The 16,848-nt window shown below is 44.3% G+C and overlaps 1 protein-coding gene across 3 annotated transcripts in view; it reads left to right on the top strand.

Moving 5' to 3' along the window:
• Positions 1-7,548: 7,548 nt before the first annotated feature.
• The window catches only part of DMXL2 (Dmx like 2), a 124,337-nt gene continuing 115,037 nt past the window's right edge, over positions 7,549-16,848 (top strand). For all 3 annotated transcript variants that reach the window (XM_063449040.1, XM_063449038.1, XM_063449039.1), the window contains exon 1: positions 7,549-7,906. In XM_063449040.1, coding sequence (XP_063305110.1) covers positions 7,820-7,906 — 87 coding nt within the window. In that variant the 5' untranslated portion in view covers positions 7,549-7,819. The remainder of the gene's footprint in view (positions 7,907-16,848) is intronic.

Below are 16,848 nucleotides of genomic sequence, written 5' to 3' on the forward strand. Positions count from 1 at the left end.
GTATTTATATCAGCAGCTCCACCACTAGTTATAAATCAAGTGTGAGTCGCCCCATGAGATGAGACGAGTGAATAACATAATACATGAAAGGTTAAGGTAAAGGCATGTAAGGAACTACGACAATAAACTTTTTAGGAGGTGAAATAATAACATGTTTAAACGCTTGCTACTTTACGATTAGTTAATGTGCAGAGAGCAGTTCATGTGATCAAAGGCATGGTGTGGAAGATCGGCTATAGTGGGACATGCTTGGCAGGCTGCTGTTTACTGCTTGTGCTCATCCGATCCCCTCTGGGCGCCAGGTGCAGACCCTGGGAGTCCCTGATACCTGGAACAACAAAGGCAAGTCTCTGGCTGAGTGCCGGGTTCGCGGCTTGATGTGGTAGAAGCTTGTTTTGTCGGGTGGTCGGATCTGTCCCGGTGGTGCTTCACATCCGGTGCGGGATTGTGGTGGCTTAAGGTGGAGGCGAGTGCTTGACGTGGGGCAGGCTCTGCATTTCTGTTTGTGCCTCCGGTCCCGTCTTCGACGCCTTTTGCGTTGGTGGATTTTAATGGGGACTGCTTCACTTAGCTGTGGTGGAGCTTGTTGGGGCTGTGGTGGAGCTTGTTGGGGCTTCCTGCTTGTTGTTTGCTTCCAAAATTGATTAAGTCGCAGATGAGTATGTCAGCCTGGGCGGCTGTGCTCTGTGCGTCCATTAGCTCCAGACAGCCTCTCAGGGTTGGACCGGGATAACCCCCACCGGTCCGAGGGGGCGGGAGGGCGGTAACGGAGCTCCTGCCCCGAAGTAGCTGCTCCTGGGCATCCCAGGATCGGGAGATCGGCCGCCTCTCCCGCCCGGTGAGCACCAGGCCACATTTGCCACGCAGAGGTAAGTAAGACTCTGTCGAGTTGCTGACCGCTATTAAGCATGTCGGGCCGGTCAGGTAGGAGCAACATTGCTGGGTCATTCCCTTCTGGGGTGAAATTCGCTTGTTGATAGCTGCTTAAAGTGAGATATTGAGGGAGCTCACACGAAGTGCGTCTTTCCTCCATGACAGCTAGGCCCCGCCCCCCGGAAGCTGCATTCTTAGTGAGAGGAGGGACAGTGTAGCTGCTGCTGATTTAATAGGGAAATCGATAGCTAGGCTAGTTTATTCAGTGTCCACTACAGTCCTGAAGGACTCATCTGATCTCTGCTGTAAGGACAGCACCCCAAAAAGCCCTTTTTAGGGCTAGAACATTAGTCTGCTTTTTTTTTTTCCTGTGTAATCTAATTGCAGTTGCCTGCCTGCCAGCGTGTGTGTCAGGCTCACAGCGTATACTGTGCCCACTTGCCCAGTGCCACCACTCATATCTGGTGTCACAATAGCTTGCATTTAAAAAGCAAAACAAAAAAAAAACTTTTTTGACTGTAATATAATAGCAGTCAGTTTCCTTCACACGTGTGCGTTTCAGGGCACAGTGTCACACCAGTGCAACTCATATCTGGTGTAACAGTAGTGTACATAAAAAAATAAAAATAAATAGAAATTTGACTGTGAAATAATAGCAGTCAGTTTCCTTCACACGTGTGCGTTTCAGGGCCTGCCAGGGCACAGTGTCACACCAGTGCAACTCATATCTGGTGTAACAGTAGTGTACATTTAAAAAAGAAAAAAATACAGTGGGCTTGTTGTCACCTTTTGGGGACCCTTGGTGTTGTACGTGGCTGGGTGGAGGAAGAGACCTTCAATGACATCAGTGAGGACAAGGAACGGGACATGGTTAGCTTGGTATCCAACCTTGTGCAAATGGGGAGTTTGCGGTTGTGCAAATGGACTGTTTGCGGTTGTTTGCGGTGCGTTAAACGGGGAGTTTGGTCTGTCACTGTGAAGCGGGCGTAACCCTTACACTACCTGATCAATACAACATCATACCTGATGTTTTAAAGCACGTTATTCCAAACAATTTAGGAATGTTAGGTGATTTATGCCCTTTATGGATTAAAACCAGACTCTGCATCAACTGTAATTGATAATGTAATTTTCCATGGGAGTTTTGCCATGGATCCCCCTCCGGCATGCCACAGTCCAGGTGTTAGTCCCCTTGTAACAACTTTTCCATCACTATTGTGGCCAGAAAGAGTCCCTGTGGGTTTTAAAATTTGCCTGCCTATTGAAGTCTATGGCGGTTCGCCCGGTTTGCCCGTTCGCGAACATTTGCGGAAGTTCGCGTTTGCCGTTCGCGAACCAAAAAATTTTATGTTCGCGACATCACTATTAGTAATACATCTCGAGACACCTAAAAGAATACCACCATGGGGATCCCAATAACCTTAGGTTCTGTGGACTGGAACTGGTAAAGAGGAATCCTAGACGTGGAGACTTTGACAAAATCCTTAGACAGAGGGAATCTAGGGGGATATACAATCTTAAGACACTTCAACCCCTGGGTTTAAATGAGGGCTTTTCTTTTGCCCCTTTTATATGATCATTGATATGAAGATTGTCTTCATTCGTTTCTTCTCTGCCTATGTCATTTTTGGATACATCTTTTCTTTTATCATATAGCCAGCTGTGTTTTTATATTTCACTCTTTACCACTCTTCTTCGTCTTTTTTATTTATTATTTTCTACAGTGAATTTACTTGAATATTATATTATTACTTTTTATTTTTTCCCCCTCCCCCTCCCTTCTCTACTCTCTTTGATTTATTCTTTCTCTGATGGTTATATTATCACTATTATTATTTCTATATGTATCTGCTTGAGGATATCTAATTACCTAGTAGTTTGAATATGGATTCATTACTGTAGATACAATGTATGTACAGGTTTTGTGACACACTATCTACACGCTGGGACTGGATGTCATAATATACTTCTTGCGCTAAGTATTTGTGCATGCGCGGATATTTCGTTTTGACATGCGCCCTGATCGCTTCCCCGGCAGACAATCAGAGAGAGAGGGGGATCGCGAGAAGGCTATGTTTCTCGCGCATGCGCCGATATTCTGGCACATGCGCATTGACCTCATCCCCTCCCCACGAGATGGTTAGACTCCATTGGCCACTTTGGACCAATGATGGCGTCAAGATGGTGGATGGGCGGCGCATATGAGGTATTTAATTGGTGAGGGGGGACCTCTTGACTTGGTTTGTTTGGCCCTTGAGAAAGGCGGTTAGACCGCCGAAACGCGCGTCTGGCCTTTACCGATGTTGCCATCATTGTTTTTATTACCTTAGCGAACTTATTTTGCAGTCTCTATTGTGCTTTAATGAGACTCAGTTTCTGAGACAGGAGGGGCATTGGGCTATATACGAAGGGTAGTTGGAAATCACTCTTTCTCCCTTTATCTTTTCCACTATAAACTCTTCCCTGTCCTTTCGATTTCTGGTACATTTTTGCAGCACAATATACTGTTTTTGTTGGTTTCTAGTGATTATCTGCATGGCTTAGTATACATTGTAACATGTGTCTCCTTTACTAACAACTCTGTTATGAGTTGTTTGCTACATTTGTTGGATACAAACCATCACAGTCATATGCCTGCAGTAATCAAGAACCTATTTATCTATGAGTTTCTAACTTTTTAATTTATTTTTTTCAATAAAGTTTATTCATTATTTTGGTTTATTCTTAGATGCTCCTATTGGGGTGGTTTTTGAGGGGGATCAGCCCGGTTGATTACGGAGTGATCCTGCCTCATTTTTTTCTCTTTACATACCTGTATTCTTAGCGCTACACTCCTTGTGCCCCTTATCATTTTGCCCCCCTTCCCTCTGTACAAAAATAAATAAACAAACAAATGACTCACCTTTTCTCCATCAACGAGTCTCCCGCAGCATGGCGCAACTTCCTTCTCCAGGTTCGCCTTCCTGGAGCCGTGCCTCATTGAGAAACATTGGAAAACATAGGAGCATGTGTGGTGCTCTCAGCGATGTGCCTATGCGCCTACGATTCCCACATGGAAAATTATTGTATACAAGTAAGATTATCGTCTCGCATACCCAGAGGGTTTGGAGGAGTTACTTGAAGCCATGTTTTTAAGAAGATGAAATTGTTCAAGTGCCTACAGTGTCTCTTAAAAAGATTTTAAATAACCTCAACCTCACCAATGCTCTCCTATGGGAGCTTCCAAGTTACCTGGCAAACCATCAAGGGAGTTTTGCAGTTCACAAAATATGGGGAGCTGAATGTTGATCATCTCTGATCTAGTCTTTGAATGTCCTATTTAAAGAGATATGGGATTATACAAGTGTACATGAAAACCAATAATCAGCTATCAACATATTACATACATGGATCTATGCATCTGAACATATGTATGGAACATAGCCAACTGTAGCATCTGTATCTATTGCAGTTATCAAGCAACCAGGATTCACAGCCAGCACAGGTGTAGCTAATCATCCAGGGGGCTGTGGTCAGCAGCAGAAGAAGAGCTCACAGATGGCAAATCTGTTTCAGTGTTACATAAACAGATTGCCAACGTACTAGTTCTTTCTAAGGGAATGAAAGGGTTATCATGATTATATTTTCAATAATCAATAAAATAAAAAAAAACAATAATAACACAGATTTATTTTTTTACATTACATATTTGCCATTAGACGAGGGAGAGTAAATGCCATAGAAGGTCAGTTACAATATACAGATTGAAGGAACACTGACCCTATAGTGTTAAAACCACCATTTAGGTGGATTGCCCCCCACTTAGTCCCCTTAAAAGCAATTAAAACTTACCTTTTTTCCAGCGCCACGCGGGTCCACCGGCGTTGGCTCCGCTCCCTTGGTGACATCATCAGAATTGCCGATTTCTAGCCAATCCAATGCTTTCCCATTGGGAAAGCATTGGATTGGATAAAATTGGCAAGGGGGCGGGGCCAATACAATTTTGGCCAATCAGCACCTCTTTATAGAGATGCATGGAATCAATGCATCTCTATGAGGAAAATTCAGCATCCCTGTGCAGAGCGTGGGGACGCTGAATGGCAGTGCTGCCCACTGTGCAGCACTGAGCCAGGAAGCACCTCCAGTGGCCATCTGAGAAGTGGCCACTTGGAGGTATCCCCTAGGTGCAATGTAAACACTGCCTTTTCTCTGTAAAGGCAGTGTTTGCATAAAAATGCTTGCATATAATGATTATACTCATAATAACTACATTAAGCAGTAGTTATTCTGGTGACTATAGTGTCCCTTTAATGAACAGCAGACACACAAAAATAAAGTTTTACATTTTCCAAGACTACTTCAAATCACCTAGCTTCGTAACACCATATGTCCATTGTTAAGCCCGCCACCAATATCAGTGGGTCCCACACTAAGAAATGCATGCCCCAGGTGTGCCCCCAATCCTCCTCTTTTCTATAGAAGATCAGTTAGGCAGGGATGAATTATATTATTTTTATTATTATTATTACTGGCATTTATAAAGCGCCAACAAATTCCAAAGCGCTGTACAATTGGGAAAATGACAAACACAATAAAAACAGACCAATACAAAAGGTAGAGGACCCTGCCCGTGAGTTTACAATCTAAAGATTACATGAGTTTCTAGTGAGATCAGGGCTCGAGTCCTGCAGGAACGCATGGGAATGGCGTTCCTGCACTTTTTCCACAGGTTCCTGCACTTTTTCCACAGCAGAATGCCGTTCCCATTAGTAGTCCTGCAGGACCAAGGCCATCATTAACGCGGGGCCCAAGGCAGCTGCTTCTTGAGACCCGCTGCCCACCAAATATTTTGCCTCCCAATCTGATCCTTCACTATGCGAGCGGCATCCGCAAAGGCAGAGTCATGGCAACACTAGTGTGAGCCCCGGGTCATAGCGCAGCGGTCTTCTCCAAGAAATGCAGAGCGGCCTCACACTCCTTCCGCCCTGAACCATGATCCCAAAGCACTGATCCTTGAGCCTGCTGAGCCTGTTGGAGTCTTCAGAACGGTAAATATTTCCAGTAATTCACTGGAATAAGCTGAGCTATTGCTTGTTTAATGGAGGTAAATGGGCTGGGTGGCTGGAGGGGGGAGGGAGAGAGGGGTTGTTGGAGAAGGAGGCGAGGGGTAATAGAAGGGGTGGGGGGCTAGTAATATCTGCGTATTTAAAGGGTGAGAGAAATGGATGGGATGGAGGGAGACATGGGGGAGAAACATGAATGGGAGGGAGGGAGACATGGGGAGAAACATGGATGGGAGTGAGAGAGACATGAATGGGAGGTAGGGAGACATGGATGGGGAGAGGCATAGATGGGAGGGAGGGAGACATGGATGGGGGAGAGGCATTGATGGGAGGGAGGGAGATATGGGGTATACTCATGGATGGGAGGGGGAGAGACATAGTGGAGATATATGGATGGGATGGAGATAGACATGGATGGGAGAGGGAGGGACATGGAGAGAGACACATGGATAGAAGGGGGAGATAGACATGGAAGTGGGGAAGGATACATGGAGAAGAGGGGTGGGAGAGACATGGGAGGCAGGGATACATGCATGGGAGGCTCTGGATTCGTCCCTGCTACGTCAGCCACTCCAGGTAGACACTGGGTTCTGAAGACACCTAGTGACAGACATAGTGAGAGAATGACACAGTACGTGTCCAGATTTTTCAAAGAGAGACCAATTAGGACGCACGCTCTGTCACTCTCTCACTATGTCTGTAAAGTCCGCCTTCCGAAAAGCTTGTGAAGCTGCCTTCCTGAAATTTGGTGACCACCCCTCTGAAATGAGTTTTGTCATGTTGGGATGTCTGAAAACCACTACATTAAAGGAATAGTTTTTTTTTTTTTATATTTATAGATATACCCTTCCTGCATGCTTTCTTTGGGTATATAGAAAAAAACTGTTTGCAAAAGCTGCATACCTGCTGCCTCATTGAGAAATCATGAACCATGAGTGCACTCTATTAGGGACTTCCCATGTAGTACAACTCATTGAGAGGGAGGGAAGGCAGGGGCGCTGTAGCAAACCACACGGGGCGGCGGCGACCCCGGGGCACCTGACACTTCTATTAGTTCTGCAGAGCTAACGGAAATGTAAGGAAATCTCCCCAGCTGTCTGAGTGACTGCCAGAGAGGTATTTCTCCCCCAGTTACAAAAGTGCTAATTTCTATTAAAATCAAACAACTAAGGCAATGTTATGGGAAGAGCCTAATGCGCTCATCACACACGCACATTAGGCCACCGGTTCGGATGACGTCATCTGGAATAGAGTTAGTAAATAAAGGATTTGTAACCCTTTATGTGCCCAAGGGGCGACCAGTGGGCACGTTAGTATTAGCAATAGAGATTTGTATTCCTAACACTATAGAATCCTAGACTCCCATTAAATACACATTACTGTGAGTATTACTGCTGTGGAGAACTCAGACTCAACAGCATGGAGCTCCTAGAAAAGAGGGGCTCAGGGATTTAAACCCTAAATAGAGACAGGAACAGGGACACTTGGTGCAGTCAGTGTCTCACTGATGAAGAGGTGAGGGACCAGTGCGCGCGGCCTCTGTGGGCCTCGAGCACGAACGCGCGCCCCCTCCCTCGCTCTCCAGTCCGCGCGCCCCCCGCGCTCTCGCTCTCCCGTCCGCTCGCTCCCGCGCTCTCCCTGCCCTCCCGCAGGAATCCCCTCTCCCACCTATTACGCGCGTTACCAGGGGCAGCGGCAGCAGCATCCGGGTCCTGAGCGGCGGATCAGAGTCAGCCCCCCCACCCCCCGGGATACCGAGAGACTCGCCCCGGATCATGGAGGACGGAGCTCGCCGGCCGAACACCTGATGATGCCAGCAGCTCGCAGCGCCCGATAGAGCGGAGAGCAGCCGGAGGCCGTGTACCTGCATGGAGGGAGGCGGGCAGCGCTGACACCCGGGCACCATGCATCTCCACCAGGTGCTCACCGGAGCCGTCAACCCCGGGGACAACTGCTACTCGGTGGGCAGTGTCCGGGACACCCCGTTCACGGTAAGCGGACACTGGGATATCAGGGCAGGCTGGGGACGGTCACCCTCTGTCAGCCCAATTACACAGCACTTAGAGCTACACACCATTACATTCAGCACTACATCTCCCATGATGCCTTGCCAGTGTCATGGCTTTAAGGGTATTATGGGAGATGCAGTCCACAGCATCAGGAGTGCTGAACACAGCCTATCTCTGCTCTATTGCATTGTACAGGGGGTACCTCAATACCACCGCACTCAGAGGGTAACTCCATTCCAGTGGGCGTGAAAGGGTTAACCCAGCACTCAGAGGGTAACTCTGTTCCAGTGTACATAAAGGGGTTAACTCTGTTCCAGTGTACATAAAGGGGTTAACTCTGTTCCAGTGTACATATAGAGGTTAACCCAGCACTCAGAGGGTAACTCTGTTCCAGTGTACATAAAGGGGTTAACTCTGTTCCAGTGTACATATAGAGGGTAACTCTGTTCCAATGGACAATAAATGGTTAACCAAGTCCCACAGCACATAAACTCAATGCCACAGCACAGTATTTAAAGAGTTAGATGGATAGTGTATATTAAGAGGATGATTGCACAATATTTCCTGATAATGTTTGTTTGGTGTTTATTTTTTTTGGGTAGCTGTCCTATGTCCCAAGGTTGATATTACAGTTGTACACGTATCTCTTTAAATTAACCCTTCTTATTACAGCTCCTTGTTGGGTGGATGATGCAGCAGCCAGCGCCATATCTTCACTCTAATCATTGAACACAAGAGCTTTTATTTTTTTTATTCTTCCAACAAGGCTATGTGTCCCTTTTTTTTTTTTTTTTTTTTATGGCTGTCACGTGCTGCTTTTAAGGTTATCCTGTTGGAGGCTAGATGGATGTAGCAATGAAAGGGTGCTGGGTTTGCTCAGTCATGGGGAGATAATAGCAGGGGATGGGGGGGTAGGGCATGGTGATCAAATCTGCAGGCATTGTAAAGATAGAAGGTGCTGTGACCAGGTTGAAAGAACTGTAGGACTGCAATTTGTGTCTATGTGTATGGGATCAGGTTTCCTAACCAGTGACCTCAGTAACAAATGGCAGCATTGTAAATGCAGAAGGTGTTAACTCTACCTTCATGCAGTTTGTAATTTACTTTGGACTGGAGTAAACCCAGCAGCATGGACATTGATCCTTTAGGTATTTTTTTCTGAGACCTGTAGAGCAGCTTGTGGTGGAAGTTTTCCACTGATATAGTAAAACAATTAATGGGATCAAGATAAGACTTTGCATTATGCTCAGGGTCAGCACATTGCAATACTTTTGTGTGAACTGATAAGGAGGATAGATGGCATATTTAACCGGGTTACTAACTTGCTGCTTTTACCCAGCAGACTTGTCACTTCATTAGCTCAGCAAAGGACCTGTACTGCAGCATTATACGGTTGTATTATATAGTATTGTGTGTTTGTATCCACACTGCAGTCAGAATGTTAGATTATTGCAGTAATGGTGTTCACTGAAGCAGTCCATTTGCTAAATTCTTAACTCTTCAATCTGGCAGTCCAATATTTAAATATGAGCAACATGTAGTGGCAGTCTACTTTGTAACCTTGGGATTCAGCAAGAAAATGTTTGTATTGAATGGGACACCCTTTTAAAGAGTCCATGGGCATTGTAAATGACTGCATAGATGCTTCATGGCTCTTTTTCCTTTGAGATATTTGGAGAGTTTGGTTTAGGAATTAAAAGGTTGATGGCATTGTTCAAGACTTGTATTACTGTACATTGCTTCTGCCCTCTGTTCAGATGTGGAATGTGTGGTGTGATTTCTACCGCTTGGACCAATCTTTGATGTACTGCAGTGCAGCACACAGCGAAGCACATGTAACTTCTGTAGATGTACAAGGATGCCCTTGTTATTCAGTTGTGTTTGTGATTTAATTAAATTAAAATAATGGTGTTTTTGGAGTTCATTTTAAAAAAAAATATAAAATGACATTGCAATGGTTATATTTACAGTTTGTAAATAACAATAAATACAAATTTTAAGCAATACAGTGGAACTAAATAAAAAAAAAAAGCTTAGTGAATCTTTGCCAGAGTTGTGTAATATAATCTGTAGAACCTGTTGTCTGGTTATCACTTCCCCCTGCAGTGTCACCATTCAACGCTTCTCATTGCAGTCAGAGTTAATGCTCTAAAATGGAGATATCTATCTTATTATGATGGAGGCCACTATCCTATACGATTATTGGCTGGCTGGCCTACCTAAGATTCCTGTATTTAATGTATAATGCAATTAAACTATTTTTTTTTTCTTTTTCCCTCTATGTGTATTTTTTGTTTTGTTTTTTCGCTCTTCTTATCAGATGGCTTGGGCCATAGACTACCCAAGTGGGGCCCTTTCAACCCGCAAACTATTAATTAAACAAGGTTGTTCTAAAACTTTATGCAACATATTCTTTTTTTTATTTTTTTTATTTTGAGAGTGAAAACATCATTTAAAGAGACTTCAACATGCAAAAATGAGCCAGGTTTACTTTGCACACGGATATTGTCATCTGTACATTACCTTAACCATATTGCGTTATCTAGATTTTCATTTTTGCCACTTTAGGGTTTCAGATTTACTTTTGGTCCTAGTATGGAAATGCCTCTCTTGGCATGCATTGCACGTTGTCCTATATAAAAATAACATTCAGGGACAGATTGCAACACATGACAAGTTTGGCACATGCGTCATCCAGTAGAGTGATTGCAAATCAGAAATGACAGAGGTACATAAAATTAAAATTTCCATAATACATTATCTTAGCCCTTATTTATTTTAGAGTTCTTAAATTATGCAGCTCTGAATACAGTAGACTACTACCATACATTTTTGCTGGCAAACTTACATTCTGAATGTTCTCTGCTTAGCACACACACGAATAAAAAAAAAAAAAAAAAAAGAGATTACTGCTACATAGGTGCAAATCACAAGTCTGATCCAGTCTCCATGGGTACTCTTTGTGCTTCGGAAGTGTCACTTAAAGGGACACTATAGGCACTCAGACCACTTCAGCTCATTGGAGTGGTCTGGGTGCAGTGTCCCTATTGCACTTATTGCTGCAATGTTAAACATTTCAGTTCCAGAGAAACTGCAATGTTTACATTGACGCACTAAGTCTGCCTACAGTGGCTATCTACCAGACCTGGTTCGGTAACTGATACTGGACATCCTCACGCTGTGCATCAGGACATCCAGCATCAGATTTCTCCCCAAAGGAAAGCACTGATTCAGTGCTTTCCTATGGTAAGGTCTAATGTGCATGCTGCATCTGCTGCGCATGTGCATTAGTGCCCGATCGTCACATGGCATAGGAGGAGCCGCGACAAGGCACATTGGCGCCTTGTCAGATAAGTAAATAAAAAGGATTTTTAACTCTTTATTCACCCTGACGAGGTGAGAGGAAAGGCAGAGGGAGCTATAAATGTATTCTTGGCACTATAGTGTGACAAACGCTCCTTTCATGTACGTTTGCCATGGACTTCTGGAAGAAGTGTGGAAGCTGGCCTCCTGTCCACCGACTATGGTCCAGGTCTGGGACACAGTTTGGGAGTTACCCTACCCAGCCGCCATTAGTGGCTTGTCCTGGGTGCCCCTGGTTCGGTACTTTCCCTTCATGAGAATGGAACCGAATGCTGGCTCTCTGGCAACCGTTCGCATGAACTAAACCCACAAATAGTCCTCAGCGGTACTTAGCCGCAACCGCTGTGGAACTAATTTCGGTATGAGGACTTCGTGGGTTCTCGGTCACCTCAGCGGAATTTAGTCACGAATGTTATGGAACTGTTTTTGGCATAAGGTGACTGTGCGGTTTGCGGTTTTGAACAACTTTGAAATACGCTAGGAGAGAGCTTTTTAAAGGGACGTTTCAAAGACTAAGGGGAACAAATGCTACCTGAAAGCCAGACGGAGCACCCCGTATTGCGCCCGCAGGAACTCCTAAAAGTTGACCGGCAAAAGCACCTAACGCCCCAGAACAATTTTGGGCATAGGACCACGTGTGGGGCCTGTCAGAATTTAACACTGTGGCATTTTCCCCTACACTGCAGGAAATCTGTGTGCTATTTGGAGAACTTGGGCGCTCAGATCAGGGCTATTTAGGGATGTATTATTTGTGGGGCTATTTTATGTTCTTATTATTATTATTCCTGGGAGGGGCTTATGTTGAATACAATGGAGACCCCCTGCTGGGGTCTGTGCATAAAAGGCCGAGTTTGGCTCATTAAAATCAGTTGTACTCCCAGAGCTGTGTGTCGTCTAGTTACTGGGAGGGGAAGGGCTATAATCACTGCTCGGCCCTTGTTCCAGCTTGTGGAGGATTCGGTGGGTAAAGTCCTTGTAAGGACTAACGCTCCCAGGACTGTGTGTCGTCCAGTCCCTGGGAGGGAATAGAGCTAGTCCCCTATCCTGTTCCAGGACGGAAAGGCTCCAGGAGGACCCCAGTCAAGCCACGGCGACTGTAGCAGAAGCGCTAAGGTTTTCTCTGGTTCCAGCTAGTAAGCGGTCCTTGGCGGAGTTACCCTCAGCGGAGCTCCACTACATATGGTATCCCTTTAACTTCTCACCATTCTTGGCACCTGAAAAGGATATGAAAGTGGTGTTCATGTGATCATATTAAACATTAGTGATATTTTAATGTGCCATAGAACACAATACTTGGTCTTTTCTTTAAATTTAACACATCAGAATCCTTTACCATGATCCCACTAACACAGGTACTCAAGCCACAAAGACCACAACAATCTAAATATATACATTATTTTTATTGTTTGAATAGTATTATAGCAGACTCCCATATACAATGTCACACAAATGTTCTAGGAATGCGGTAGTGTTTTTGTGAACCTGACTGCAGAATTATTTATATAACCTTGGTTGGGCATAAACATTGCTGCTATTGGGTTCCAACAGACGTGTGTGTATAGAAAGGATAATGCAAACAAGGCACTCAAATTTCAGTCACTTCCTTGGTGTTTGTCTCTCGTCAATCCCTCCCCTCCACCCCCCAAAAAAGTTCATATTTTGAAATAAATAAGCAGTGGTTTTATTTATTTCCGGAGTTATAGCTGCGTTATATATATATATATATATATATATATATATATATATATATATATATATATATATATATATATATATATATATATATATATATATAGAATCTTTTTTGTAAAACTTAAAATTCCAACACAATCAAAACATAACACAAGATAATTGGGACTAACTTGTGGAGCCAGTATTTTGACAAAATGGAGCCATGATCAGACCTATTCCACGTTTTGATAATTTCTCACCAGCTGCCACTATTAATGGGAACATATATCATGTTTGCTCAATGTGTCTGTGGTATCTCATTGCACATGCCCAAGACCATGTATGGATGGTCCTGCAGATGTGATGGTGGCAAAGAGATATGCATTCAGGTAGTGTGTGTATGTGTATATATAGATATATCTTCCACCCCTCTATTGGTGCCTACATGTAAGATGTCGTGTTATACGGAGGATGGTTATTGCAAAAAACACAAAGACCCTACATTTGACAATGCCACTTTAATGGATAGCTACAGCAATTAATAACATTTATTTAACTAGTGCTGCTCACAGTTCTTCCTCTTCCTAGATTACATGATGAATTACTCAGAAGCAAAACTGTGTTGAAACAGAAGTGACTACATCTCTTTAGGACACACTCATAGAATACATGTGTAAGACGCTGCATATGAAGCAAAAGATAACAAGCATCCTGTTCACAAAAACGTATTGTCTGGGAGAATGAGGGGGCACAGATGGTTAAAGCACTTCTTAAAACTTTGTGGCTGAGGATATGGCCTTTCGAGATGGATAGATACACTGATCAGCCACAACATCAAAACCACTGACATGTTAAGGAAATAACATTAATTATAATTTTACAATGGCTCCTGTCAAGATGTAGGATATATTTGGCAGCAAGTGAACAGTCATTTCTTGAATTTCATGTGTTGGAAGCATGAAAAATGGTAGTGATGACTAGACAAGTGGGTCATAGCATCTCCAAAATGGCAAGTCCTGTGGAGTGTTCCCAGTATGCAGTGTGTGACGGAACGGCGTGACTGAAGGCCATCCCTGAGCGCAGATAGGTGCAAGTTGGTTTCGCGCCCTTTCTCCTGATTGGCCGGTGAGACACCTCGCCTCCCTGAGCGCCGATTGGTGTAAATTGAAATTTGAATCAACCGGCCGAAACCAAGTGATTCTGAGGAGCTATTTTCGGGTATGTGCAGAGCCTCAAGCCCAGACTTTGTACAACGATTTCTTGGGCTCTGTACATCCGATAGCTCCGCTATTTGCAGGGAACATAGCTGGGGCCAGGAACTATTTGTGAATGGATGGCATGTGGGGATGCATTACTGTATTGTGTGTATTTTTGTGGTTTTGGTGTGTTCGGCTTCCTGTTTCTGGAAGATAGCCTTATCTCCCAGACACAGCGATGCCTGGGCGGGCTTATGTTTTCATGTTACTTTGAATGGAGACCCCCTGCTTCGGGGTCTGTGCATAAATACTATGTATCTTGCCTGAAATAAACAGTTCTATTTCACCCTTCACTAAGTCTCATGCAAGCGACTATAATCACTTTAGGGCTGGGCACAACAAGGAAGGAGTGACCACAGGTGATAGTAACCCATCCTTGAGAGGGTATACCGCCACACAGGGGTTAGTACTAACTACCAAAAGTGGTACAAGGAAGGATAACCGGTGAACTGGGGTCAAGGTCATGGATCATTGATGCACATGGGGAGCAAAGGCTAGCTGGTCTGGTCTGATGACACAGAAAAAATACTGTAGCTTAAATTTTAATTTGCTGAAAAACATAATGCTGGCCATGATTGAAAGGTATCAAAATACAAAGTGCATTGCAGTTTGTTGCGTATTGAACTGCGTAGCCGCAGACTGGTCCAAGTGCCTATGATGACCTCTGATCACCTCTGAAAGCTCTTTCAATGGGGACACGAGTGTTAGAACTGGACCATGGAGCAATGGAAGAAGGTTGCTAAGTGTGATGAATCTTTTAGATCAGGTGGATGGCCAGGTGATGTGCGTCATTTACCTGGGCAAGAAATGTCAGCAGGATGCTCTATGGGAAGAAGGCAGGCTGTCAGAGGCAGAACATTGTTCTGCTTGGAAATTTTGGGTCCTGGTATTCATGTGGATGTTACTTTGACAAATTCCATCTACCTAGTAATTGTTGCAGGCGACTTACACTTCATGACTATGTTGTTTCCTGATGGCATTGACCTCTTTTCGAGTGATAATGCACACTGCAAGAAATTGCTCAGGGATGGTTTGAGGAACATGACAGAGTTCAAGGTGTTGCCTTGGCCTCCAAATTCCTCAAATCTCAATTAGATTAAGCACCTGTGGGATGTGCTGGAACAACTTATCCGATCCATGGAAGCCCAACCTCGCAAATTGCACGATTTAAGGTATTTGCTGCTAATGTCTTGGTGCCAGATACCACAGGACACGTTCAGGGGTCTTGCGGAGTTCATATCTGGTGGTTTTAATGTTGTGGCTGATCAGTGTATACAGAGGAAGACTAGCTAGATGGCTCTGCGAGTATAATACCGTTAATATATATATGCAGGTCCCCATGCAAGGGGTGTCCGTTTACATATTCCAGGGGCATTCCCCACTGGACCTGAGAGTAGACTACAGCAAAAACATACACATGATTAAATTGGATCTAAAGTCCAGGATACTCCCACACAAAGCAAGATAATCCCTCCCCTGTGCCTGGGAGATAATTGAGTCAGGAGCTGTATTAAACATCATTATCTCCAGGCACAGAAAACATACTGTTTAACAACCTTCCGAAAAGTACCCCCAAAGCACATGGAAACCCCACAAAAGTCACATCCCCTGATAGCCCCGATCTGGGGGACCAACATATCCAGAAATCACCCAGGTCGGTTCAGGGGTTCGGGATTTTCACGGAGATCATAATTTGACCGACCACACACGAGGTTCCTGCCCAAAAGAGTTCCATGAAATCAGGCAGTGCGGTCGGTCTCTTTCGGGAGTTTACAATACAATAGAAATATGAATGCAACCAGTTTGTATAAACACCTAATCCGTGTCTCTTGTTCGGGAGTGTATTTCCACCGAACGCCGCTCTTCTCAAGTGAATCCAGCCGAACGTACGAAGAGATTGAAGTCACAGTATTGTTTGCACCGTCGAGTTTCCGATTATAGTTCCATGCACTCGACGACCAAACAACGCTGTATGTGTTCGTGGCTAAAGATGGCTGCCGCCAAGTGTTCGTCCATACAAACAGCGGCCACCCAGTCGACCGTTTAGAATATTGCGGTTAGAGCTTGTTAACAAGGTTAATAGGGTTAACAAGCGACACACTCCACTTCCAGGTGGTCCGACTGTTCGGTAGTTGGTTCGGCATACGAACAGCATAAGTATTATCTGTTCAGTAAATCCTATATACCGAACCAGACAAGGGGAAAGGCACGAACAAAGCCTTACCATAGTCCTGAACCAAAGTCCCAACACATGAGCCATAGTCCTGAGGTAAGAGGCTGACCAGCAGGCTCCTCCAAGAACACGTGGCGAGGTTCAGTTCGTCACAGTGACCCAAACTGTTTTATTAAGCCACACAGTTTCTTCTTTCTCACATATACAAAAATAAGCAGATTTGTAATTCCTGTGTTTCAAAAGCATATCGAAAGGCAGAATATTATTTTGATTTGTGCTTATTCTTGTTTTTTTTTACCGTAAATTGACTTGTTATTTTTAGCTCATGCTTGCCTTACTGTTTCCAACCAACCACATTGGTTTGGATTTGCATAAACATTTATCGTTCCTCCCTGTTAATTTAATTACACCCATTTGATTGAAGCTAATATGTCCTTGGAACTACGGAAGGAGGCGTAAAC

The sequence above is a fragment of the Pelobates fuscus genome, chromosome 3 (genome assembly GCF_036172605.1).
Source record: "Pelobates fuscus isolate aPelFus1 chromosome 3, aPelFus1.pri, whole genome shotgun sequence".
NCBI classification, from domain to species: Eukaryota; Metazoa; Chordata; class Amphibia; order Anura; family Pelobatidae; genus Pelobates; species Pelobates fuscus.